This window comes from Cololabis saira, chromosome 15 (assembly GCF_033807715.1).
Source record: "Cololabis saira isolate AMF1-May2022 chromosome 15, fColSai1.1, whole genome shotgun sequence".
Classification (NCBI taxonomy): Eukaryota; Metazoa; Chordata; class Actinopteri; order Beloniformes; family Belonidae; genus Cololabis; species Cololabis saira.
Window position 1 is genome coordinate 18,461,339 of NC_084601.1, and position 11,714 is coordinate 18,473,052.

At 39.9% G+C, this 11,714-nt stretch overlaps 1 protein-coding gene across 1 annotated transcript; it reads right to left on the minus strand.

Annotated features, from left to right (window-relative positions):
• Positions 1 to 2,507: 2,507 nt before the first annotated feature.
• Positions 2,508 to 9,908, minus strand: zbtb8b (zinc finger and BTB domain containing 8B). The gene is made up of 5 exons (XM_061741931.1): positions 9,821 to 9,908; positions 9,345 to 9,520; positions 4,900 to 5,806; positions 4,595 to 4,773; positions 2,508 to 3,340 (listed from the first exon to the last, which is right to left on the minus strand). Exons 2-5 carry the CDS (start codon positions 9,516 to 9,518, stop codon positions 3,011 to 3,013), a joined length of 1,590 nt encoding a protein of 529 aa, XP_061597915.1. The 5' UTR covers positions 9,519 to 9,520; positions 9,821 to 9,908; the 3' UTR covers positions 2,508 to 3,010.
• Positions 9,909 to 11,714: the final 1,806 nt, after the last annotated feature.

The following is an 11,714-nucleotide window of genomic DNA, read 5'->3' on the forward strand; positions in this document are numbered from 1 at the left end:
ACTGTGGCGTTTCGTAGTAAAATTAAAAAAGAAAAATGGTTTACACCAGGGATTGTCAACAGTCCGTGGCGGTATTGCCAGTACTCGAGTTGTAAAATAAAATCAGGGGGGATGGTGGATTTTATCATATGGGGACAGATAATTTGTGCTGATTACAAATAATATAATATATTACAAATAATAGCACTGACCAAAACAATGACAGAAAAGAATTACATAGCAGCAGTTAAATGCAGCCTTCTGTAAGCTTTAAATATCCACTGGATTTACATCAAATACATCAAAACACAAAAATAAAAAACAGTTTTTCTGAACTTATCAATATGATTCTGTCCTTCACAGGATAAGTAAAATGGATCACTGCAAAAACTCAAAATCTTAACAAGAATATTTGTCTTTTTTCTAGTTAAAATGTCTCATTTTAGTAAAAAAAATCTCATTACACTTAAAACAAGACTCATCACTTGAAAAAAAAAAATCACCGGTTTCAAGTAGATTTTCACTTGAAATAAGTAGAAAAATCTGCTAGTGGAACAAGATGTTTTTGCTTGTAATGAGAAGATAAATCTTGTCCCACTGGCAGATTTTCCTACTTATTTCAATTGAACATTTACTTGAAACAGGTGAAAATTGTCAAATAAGTTATTTTTCTGGTGTTATTTTTCTGGTGATGACTCTAAATGTTGAAATAGCAGTAAAACCACATTCATTGATGAAATGACATAAGGGATGGAAAGGAGGGATGACATTTTTACAGGGGGGATGATTTTGACCGTTTTTATTTCAGGGGGGATGCCATCCCCCCTCATCCCCCCTCAACTCCAGTACTGGGTATTGCAGGTGGTCCGTGAAATTGTAAATGGAAAACAAATAATTTAAAAAATATATATTTATTCTTTAGACTCAATTTATTTTCCATTTATTATTCATTTTGGTGAATAATTTATCCATCCAAATGATGTCAAATGAGTGAGAGTGAACTTTGTAATAGCCCTTGTTCATTTTTTTTTTTTTTTTATAGCAAAAGGTGCAAATAAAAATATACACTGATGCAAATAAATAGCCTATACAGGCCCATACTCTTATTTAAAAGCAAGGTGCAAATTAAAAAACATACCCAAAAGCAGCGGTCCCCGAGTTGCTTCTGGGTTATAATGGTGGTCCCTGGGACAAAACCAGTTGAAAACCTCTGGTTTACACTATGTAAATGCTTTTTTTTAGTACCGGTAGGTCTAATGTTGTAGAGGTATGGAGAGTATTGCTTCTGATTTCTATTTGTATTTCTATTTGTTACGCGCTGTTTAACAATAGTGATCACAACTCACAACTCATATGGAGGACCAAAACTGACGGGATTTAAAAAAAAAAAAAAAGTAGTATATTTTGTTTTTCCTTTTCCTTATATGTGCATTTTTGTCAAAAAAAATTATATACTTTGTTTTTCCTTTTCCTTATACATGCATTTCTTGTTGTAGTGACTAACAAAAGATAAAATTGTAGTCACCTGCAACAGGGTGTCAGGGAGATTTACGCGTGTCCACTTCTAGACTACATAAGAATGTCCAAACAACTTGCCTTTGAATTGATCCGTTTCCATTATTTTTCTTCAGATGTTGAATTTGGCAGATGACACAACACAGGGTTGAGATTATTAATGATGCTGATATTCAGAACATTGGTGAAAGAATGGATTTAAACAAAAAACATGAAATCAAAAATACTGAACTCATTGTCACCCATTATTACATTCAAAAATGTGTGTCCTTCACCGTGCTCCATTCCCTAATCAATACACCTGTGATACTTAAAGTAACCTCACCTGACCAGTGACAGTTCACCTCCCACTCTGGTGCAGGCAAGCATACCATCGTTATCTAGGGGCCAATACCATCAACAAAGCAAAATACCAAATGGCTCCTACCCTTGTTTTTACATTCCCTCATCTCCTCTTTATACTTTACCTTATGCAGTTCTGCCTCATTATGCAAATGAGCAGCACTGTCCTTCTTGGTCCAGCTCCTCTACTATTGGTCAATAAACAGGGAGGATTCTGCTTCATCTGAATACCTATATTTTGTTCATCTGTATGGTATGTGCATTCAAAATGAACTCTATTCTTGTTCTTTTATTCCCTAATAGCGCTAATCTAAATAGTCGTAGTACTGATAGTGGCACTGTTGGACTGAGTTTTAATCGAGGTACCTTACTCATTTATAACTGAAAAGTGTTGTTTCATAGGCACATGTACATAATCTTAATCACCCTGTCAACATGTAGGAATTTTGTAATTTTAAGTTCAAAAATATTAATATCATTATTAGCACGGTCTGCAATACTATATTATATATAAATATATATATATATATATACACACACACACACATATACATATTAGATTATATTCATAATATAAATATCAATTCTGTAATAAATGAAGACAAAAGTTTGGCTTTTAAGCAAAAGCCAGTGATTTCAGTTTCTAAAGTCAAAACTTTTAATAGTATGTATTCCACTAGATGGCAGCACAGCCAGGCAGAAAGGACTATTTACTAACCCATATAAAAGTAACTAAATAAATAAGCAGAGAAAGATAAACAAAGGTTCTTTATCCACAGTTACACTATATTTATTGCAACATTCCCCTACGTTGCCCCATGATACCCACAAAGCCTATTCTTTACGCTAATACTTAAGTATTACTGAACAAAACAGACATGTATCAGGGAACTTATTCAATAGTTTTCCATTGACAAGTGATTGCCTTTATGTACATTACAGACCGAGAAATGTGGTTTTAATCTCCAGTGCAAATGTATTTTGGGGAGATGTAAAAACACATCCAGGATTAAAACCACGAATACTAAATTGGTTTCCTTCTAAGCACGTTTCTGTTGCACAGTATCTCAAAATCAAGTGTATAGTATGGATATATATCAGTCAATAAATAAGCCATCTTACAGTCACGGTTCAATGTCGATAACAGTGTGGCCACATTTTGTGGAAAGGGTTTCTATTGGACACTTAAGTTCACAGTGTGACCTACATCAGTGCAGACAGCCAGCTGCCTTTCAAGCATCTGTTTCTCCACCAAGTCCTCCACTCTGCCGACCTCCACCTCGTCCACGTCATCCATAAAACTGGACCAATCTGTGCCTCCGTCTGAACGCTCCATGGTCTCCTGGGGGTTGGACGGGTTAACTGGCGCAGAGTCGTCGTGAGTGGTGGTCACACAGTTGCAGCTGTCGCAGATGCCGAAACGTCGGAGTCCTGGGGAAACGCTCGATCCAGTGAAGGTTCGCCTGCAGCTCTTGCACGACACTGGCCAGTAGTGTCTGTGGACCTGTGGATGTAAACACAATGAGAAAATCTTTGCAAACTTCCAGATTTGTGTGGGTGTGGAGCAAAAACAAAGAACACAAGGGTAGCTATTGCATTAAGACCGTCTCGAGTCAACAGTTCTAGTGTGTATTATGTATTATATAGAATGTATGGTCGTGTATTACATTACAATGAATCATGTTTATATGTAAATACTCCTATACCAGCTCCTACAACAAAACTACCTGGTTATAAATCATATCCATGCCACACTGCACAAAGATGAATATAGAATCTTTGATAAGAGCTAGGGCTGTTCGATTTTGCCCAAAAATAAAATCTCGATTTTTTTCTCTCAAAATCCGATTTTCGATTACGATTACGATTATTTTGTGAATTGACAAAAGGCAAAGAAATGATTTCAAATATGCTGTTTTTTTATTGAACATTTGCCCCATCGGGCTTTAAGTGCAAACGTTGCTCTTATTAAACCAAAAATGAATGAATAAAGTGCAAAACTCTGTAAAATAAGTTGAAAAAAAGTTTTAAAAAATATAATAAAATATAAAGTTTTATCTCTGAAAAAAAAAAAATCAGCAAATCAGCACTTGCAAACATACAGTAAGTTATATTTCCAATTAAATAAAACAAGACATTTTCTAATTAAACTAAACTGGGTCTTTTAGGGTCTGCATGCTAAATAATAATGCAACCCATGAAGGAGGTAGAGGTGTGTAATGTCAGTCATTACATTTGCTGTTCACATTTGCAAGTTTTTTGCAAGGAACACGAGCCGGTCTACTGATCTGGCTTGAGGGATGCCCGGTGGCATGTTACAACGCCCCCTCCTACACTAAAGAGCCTCTCCGATGGGGCACTTGTCGCAGGTATTGAGAGGTATTTCCATCAATCATTAATATGGTATCAATCATTAATATGTGTGCAGACAAGGTAAAAAAAAATAAATAAATAAAAAATTAAAAAAAGTGAAAAATCGATTTTACGAGTTTCACGTTTTAACATCGTTCTAATTACATAATCGCGATTAATCGAACAGCCCTAATAAGAGCTAATATTTGTTTATTCGTTGGAAGTGAATATTTCAAAATTACAAAGGAAATAATCTAAACTTGTTCAAAGAATAGCAAATCAAAGCATTAAGGAATTAACTTTCATAAAATGTCAGTATCACAACCTGCTGCAAAATTAAAAAATAATTTTTAAACTGTGCAACGCTGTCAACTCTGCAGACGCCACAGCAACGGTGAGTTCTTACACTAAGGGCATGGGTCCGAAGGTGCTCCTGCCGCGTGAACCTCTTGCCACACATGGGACAGGGGAAGGGCCTCTCTCCTGTATGACAGCGAATGTGTCTTTTCATGATCCCTTTCTGCTTGGCAGTATAAGGGCAGAAAGGACACTTGTGGAGTTTCACTGGCACTACCAAGCCGTCACCTGCAGTTGGAGAAACACAGCAGTGCTAATTTAAGTCCACTTCAATCTCAGGTGCTCAATCACAGTTAGTAGCAGCATGGCAGAAGTGTTGAATGCGACCACAGTCCACTTGATAGGGTAAATTACCTGTGTCTTCTCCAAGCCAATCAGTCTGGATCTCCATAATAGACGATCCCACAAATCCTAAGCTTTCATCAATTCTGGCTCCTCCTGAGCTGCTACCCAGAACTTGATTAAAGCGCTGAGGACTGGGAACCCTAGGACCTTCTGTTTTAGTCAGCATCTCCATTAGCTGCCTTGAATTAAAGGAAGGGCTGTATCCTGATGGAAAGCGCTCATTGGAGGGCGAGGGACTTGGGGGAAGTAGCCTAATATGATGGGTATTATGAAGAGAAGGCCCAGGATACAATGCAAGGTCTTTGGTGTCAGGGGACTCGATAAGTTCCTCATCAGGGTCATACTCTATCTTGGGGTTCACCAACTCTGGAGTCAAAGCAGAGGATGAGGATGATGACAGATTAGTCTGATCCATATGTCCCTTTTGTCCTTCACCCCCAGAAGCAAACCCCTCCCTCGACGAATAGGCACTATCCACATCCCCGCTGGAGCCTGGAGGGGTGGTGACTGTAATTGTCAAGGGGGTCCTAGCAGAGGTCACTGGCTCTGGACCTAAACCTGATCCTCTGTTCCCCTCTGCAGCCTCTGAATTGGTCTCTGCAACCTCAGCACCACTGGAGGTTGTTGCGGCAGGAGTGCCACTGTCTGCAGGACCCATGGCTCCCTCCTGTGGCTTGCTCTCTTTTCCTGTGGTTCTCTCCTTCTCCTTGCTGCATATCTCCAACGATGAGCGGATGTATTCTTTACAGAAGTTAACCAGATCAGTCATCTGCAGGTAGCTGGCGGCCGACATCACCTCGATGACATTGCTCCTGTTAAGGGCCAAGCGTCCAGAGTAGAGGAAGTCCAGGATGATGGAGAAGGCATCGGCTGTTACAATATCCAGCGACGCTGTGCTGTATCGCTGTCCACTGTCCTGAAAAGAGATGGAATCAAAATATTATTTTTCTAATCTTAATTTAAGAGAAAAATAAGTACTCGGCGCATTAACAGTTCTGAAGCTGCACTACAACTCGACAATCATCCTGTGTTGCCATTTGCTTCTCAGAGACCGTACCGAACCCACTCCCTTTGTTTCAGCAGGATATTTGAGTGGAGAGAAGCCATAATGGTCACACATGAACTGCAACACGTATGAATGGCCCTTTCAGACCAACCCACACAAAAGGTGCTGGACTGGTACCACATCCACTTCAGAAGTGGTTAAAAAAAAACCTGAGAAATATTTTTCATTTCCACACCAAGTGTACTGACCCAGGTCTTTTCAGGCATTCAAACATATGCTGCAATATGTTGTTTGTGAACGTTTATTTTCTATTTCTGCACAGAACCACACTCCAAGGAGTAAATTTACCTTCACCGTGTTTTCCCATTTTTCTAATATCACCAATTAGGTTTAAAAAAAAAAAAGTCCAATAAAAAAAGTTTGAATTTGTGAATGGTTAATGCAACGATGGCTGGTGTTAGCAAACACAAATGTAACTGCAAATACTGGTCTACAATCAGTTGGTGCAAAACTGTGACTGCTGCTCGAATAGGGAAGTATTCGCCAAGATTCATTGTTATTATTAAAATGCTGAAATGTGGGAAAATAAGAGATATGTCATAGCAATTTGTTTCTGTTTGTTAGTTTTTTAGACAAACTCTTGGTACTGGAGCTGAAAATAGTTTGTACTTAACAGCAGCATCCAAGGCCATGAAGCAATGCTTCTGGTGGTCAGAACAGAAAGCACTGATTCGAAATCTATATCCACACCAGTACATTTTCATTTGAAACTATGAAACATTTATTAGTTACACCCAGTATCCACACTACTTTGGTGAATCACATCCTTGAAAACAGTAACATTTTAATTTTCTATGCATCCTGTTTCAGTTTGTAATTGCATCTTTTGTGGCCTAATGTGGATGGACAAAAGTGTAAACATTTGTAAATGATGATGTAGTCAGTGTTTCCTCAGCGGCAGCACTCTGCTTCAGGGGCTGTTGGCTCTTGTTGATTTGCCGCTGGCCCAAGGTCCGCTGGTCCATGGGTTGCAGTGGGGTCCATGCATGCACCCTACAGTGTTGGTATTTGGCACAGTGCCGTGCCTGGGGTTGGGTTGCAGCCCCCTGCCAGGCAACTGGGCGTAGAAGCCACCTCCCGATGTAGACGGCTCCCTGTGATAGTGTTCTGGTTCTTCCGCGCCTACATATAACCATATTTCTTAATATCTTTGATCACACATTTTATCATTGATAGGCATTAGAGATGGAGGGGAAGGGGGTGGGCAGATGGGCGAGAGAAACTCTATTTTTTTATTTTGTAGAACACATTGTGTTGCAATTTATTGTAAGAAAAGTGCTGTATGAATAACGTTTGATTTGATTCGTTTTAGTGGCACCAACTTGCTTCATGATTATCTATTCTGGGTCATTACATATCATGCCCTGATTCACCAAGCCTGTAGCCTGTGACTATTACCAAACAATAACACAAAGATCTGCCTTAATGACATTATACAGAACAGCTGATTTTCTTGTCTTTGCTGTCAGCTGTTATTCAGCCCAAGTCTGTATGTACTGTATTCATATTGGATTGGCTTACATGCAGAGAACGGAAGCTATTATGATTTTATAAGCACAATCTACAGCAAAGTTTATTAGCTACTATGTTTTCAGTCTGTTCTTACTTGTTTGCATAAGGATGGACATTTCACACAGGTTTACAGTGGTGTTAATGTGTATGTTGGTAGAAATACACATTAGTTTGAACGTAACCTAGGTTAAAGGGGACCTATTATGGCATCTAATACCTATTTTAAACAGGCCTTGAATGTCTTAAAAACAAGCTTTTGATTGTTTTTGCTAAATATATTAGAAATTCAGCCTCTGAGCCATGTCTTTATCCTCCCATTCTCTAACCTCATTATCTATGCAGGATTCTGAGTGGGCGAGGCTATGATAATGAGGCACTGTGCTGATTGGCTGCCTGACGCGATACACCGCTACGGAAAAAATGGCGAAAGGAAGCTCCGGCCGGCGGAGTTAGTTGTGGGCGTGGTTTCACGCATCGCACCCGTCATTGCGTAACGACGGGAGCAGAATCTGAACAGCTCGTAAAAGTCACATCACACTGGCTCATCCGGGCGGCTGAACAGACACTGCAGAATTTGGTTTCTTTCCTCTTTCTCTGAGTTGGCAGGCTGAGGGGAGACCACTTTATACATGTTAAAGCAAGAAAAAACGTGTTTTTTATAATAGGTCCCCTTTAAGTGATAGAAACACAGATGGGCTGTGTAATCACAGCATGTGTGTAAATATTGGCTGATTTTAACAATATGCATGTGTAATGAAACATTCATTGTGTGCTCAGTATTACATTAACTAAATAACCATGTTAAGTTTCAACATGTCTGGGATAAGCTGTGAATGAATGAATTGTTGTTTATTAATTTGTCATACACAGTACTCGAGTTGTAAAAGAAAATCAGCGGGGATGGTGGATTTTATCATATGGGGACAGATAATTTGTGCTGATTACAATAATATAATATATTACAAATAATAGCACTGACCAAAACACCTGCAGAAATACTGCAGGAATGACATAGCAGCAGTTAAATGCAGCCTTCTGTAAGCTTTAAATATCCACTGGGCTTACATCAAATACATCAAAACACAACAATAAAAAACAGTTTTCTGAACTTATCAATATGACTCTGTCCTTCACAGGATAAGTAAAATGGATCACTGCAAAAACTCTAAATAAGAATTTGTCCTATTTCTAATTAAAATGTCTCATTTTAGTAAAAAAAAAAAAAAAAAAAAAAATCGTATTACACTTAAAACAAGACTCATCACTGGAAAAAACAACAATTTCCACCTGTTTCAAGTAGATTTCCACTTTAAATAAGTAGAAAAATCTGCCAGTGGAACAAGATTTCTTTGCTTGTAATGAGAAGATAAATCTAGAATAGAATAGTAGACTTTATTGATCTCCCAGAGGAGAAATTCAGTAAATTCAAATCTTGTCCCACTGGCAGATTTTTCTACTTATTTCAAGTGCAAATTTACCTGAAAAAGGTGAAAATTGTCACATTTTTCTGGTGTTATTTTTCTGGTGATGACTCTAAATGTTGAAATAGCAGTAAAACCACATTCATTGATGAAATTACATAAGGGATGGAAAGGGGGGATGGCAGTTTTACAGGGGGGATGATTTTGACTGTTTTTATTTGAGGGGGGGATGACATCCCCCTTCATCCCCCTTCAACTCCAGTACTGGTTATACACCTCTAAGGTGCCCAGCCTATCAGGGCTTACAAGACACAGCTGTGATTGTCCAGAAGAAAAGTATATCCAAATAATAGTTTGGATTCACAGTCCAAAGCTTAGCTCAAAAAGTCCTGATCTAAACCAGATATGGGATTCAACCATGAATGAACACCAAAGTGAAGCAGGTTCCTCCTCACCTGCAGGTAGTGGACCAGCAGAGCCCGGAAGTAGCCGCTGCCCGCGAACAGCACGTTGCGGTGCGCCTTGAACACCCGGCCCTCCACCAGGATGCTGCAGTCGCAGAAGAAGTCCCGCTTGCGCTGCTCGTTCAGCTCGAACAGCAGCTTGGACGTGTAGCACGGCACGTCCATGTCTCTGAAACACACCGCCGTCTGTCTTTATTATGAAGAGGAAACAAAGAGTCTGCTCTCTCATCAGGGTCGGTACTACAGCTGTTACAATCAGATGAATAACATCACCAGATGTGTGATACGTGTTGAGCTTGTGGTGAGTTATAATCGCGTAAGGACAGAGATGTGAGTGTTTGTTATGAACCTAAACGGAGCTGGATTCGGCTAGTCTGGTGCTGCTAGCGCTGGTACTTCACCAACAACAAACATTCAAATACGGAGTGTACTTCAGGGAGCATCCCCCACACAGGTGTGGGGCGTACCTGTGCGGTCCCTAGCGGAGCTCAGCTCGGAGACTCGTAGCTCGCAGCTCTCAGTGGCTCATTGTTCTGCTCTTCTCCCTCTGGCTCAAGCCTGATTTATGGTTCCGCGTTAAATCGACGCGTACCCTACGCCGTACGTGCGTGCGGGTCGCCGCGTACTTTACGGCATAGGCTCTGCGTTGGTATAACGCGGAACCATAAATCAGGCTTCACGGAAACACAGGAAGTGTTCAGCAGCTCCCTGCACACCAGAGCACAGCGCCTCCTGCTGGCAGGGAGCACCAGCTTTAGGAAACTACAACCAAACTAAGGCCCAATCCCAATACACCCCCTACTTTCTATCACTAGCCCTCCCTCACTACCCCTAAAAAAGAAGGGACAGATTTTAGGGCACTTGAGATCTTCCCAGGGGCCTGTCCTAATACACCCACTACTCCTACTTTCAGCACCACCCTAAAATCAGGAAGCTGAGAGCCAAAAGCTGTTTTTATTTCAGCTGAAGCGCTGTTAATATCCCACTTTATTAAGTTTTTATATTTTTTCAGGCGTAAAAGTAACCGTTAAGATCCCCAACCTGGGCTCAGTTTATTGAAATTTGACCAGATGTTTTCGGAGATGATAAGAGCTGCCGGTCCGGGCGCAGCAGCAGCAGCAGCAGCCGGAGTACAGACGTGATCACCAGGTCAACCTGTGCCGTCATCCCGGGGGAGAAACCTGCAGCTCTGTTGAGAATTACCGCTGGCTGAAATAAATCATTTAGGAAGATAAATGTTGGAAATGTAATCAAAACGCATTTTTATGCAGAAACTAACTCAAAATATTGATTTTATTCACTAAAAAATAAGAAATGTCCGCCATGTTGTTTTATTTTTTTTTTATTCAGTCCAAAAATGACGACGAAAAGCATTCTGGGAAATGTTTCTGTCCCTAGATCAGCTAGTCAGCATCGGAAAACACTCCATCCGCAGGGCCAGATTCATAGCCACTACACTAGTTTTATACACTACCCCTAGGTGGAAAGAGGAATTGGGACACCACTACCCTCACGGGAACGCGCAAAATTTAGGGGTAGGGATGAAAACTAGGGGTAGGGGGAGTATTGGGACAGGGCCTTAATACAATCATGACTCTTTATTGTATAGATTGCGAGACCTCAGCGCAATTTATGTTTAAAATAAACAATAAAACACTTCCTGACAGTATTCAGAAGCTCTTCCAAAGCAGAGTTAGCCAATATGAACTAAAGCCTGAATTATGGTTCCGCGTTTAATTGACGCAGAGCCCACGGCGTAAGGTACGGCGTAGCGTACGGCGTAGCCTACGGTGTAGGGTACGCGGCGACGCGCACGTACGGTGCGCGTCCCGCGTACCAGCGTAGGCTCTGCGTTGGTGTAACGCGGAACCATAAATCAGCCATTAGGGGAACATATGCATAGGAAAACAAAGGCAAGAACCAACGTTAAACAACGATGCATCTCAGTGACAGGAGTTAATCTGTGGAACAGCTTAGATACAGAAGTGAAAATGGGTAGCACGTTATTACAATTCAAAAGCACCTATAAATACAAAATGATTAATAAATATAAAACAAAGGGATAATACATATGTATGTATGTATGTATGTATGTATATAATATATATATATACGTATGTATTTGTATGTACTATTGTATTATTGCTTATACAAATACTGTATGGAATGATATTTATTAATGACATTGCACTAGTTTATAAAAGCTAACATTTTTTTGTGAAAACGGTAGGCATCATAAGCTTAGGCTTCAGTCTACACCTTTTGGTCCTTGGTTTGTAGTTAAAATTGTATACAAGTGTGTGTGTGTGTGTGTGTGTGTGTGTGTGTGTGTATATATATATATATATATATATATATATA

Excerpts from the sequence above, each read along its gene's own strand:
- zbtb8b (XM_061741931.1), bottom strand. The coding sequence starts at position 9,518 with ATGGACGTGCCGTGCTACACGTCCAAGCTGCTGTTCGAGCTGAACGAG. Across the intron at positions 5,807-9,344 it reads TGCTGGTCCACTACCTGCAG|GACAGTGGACAGCGATACAG; the intron begins GTGAGGAGGAAC and ends ATCTCTTTTCAG. Across the intron at positions 4,774-4,899 it reads TTGGCTTGGAGAAGACACAG|GTGACGGCTTGGTAGTGCCA; the intron begins GTAATTTACCCT and ends CTCCAACTGCAG.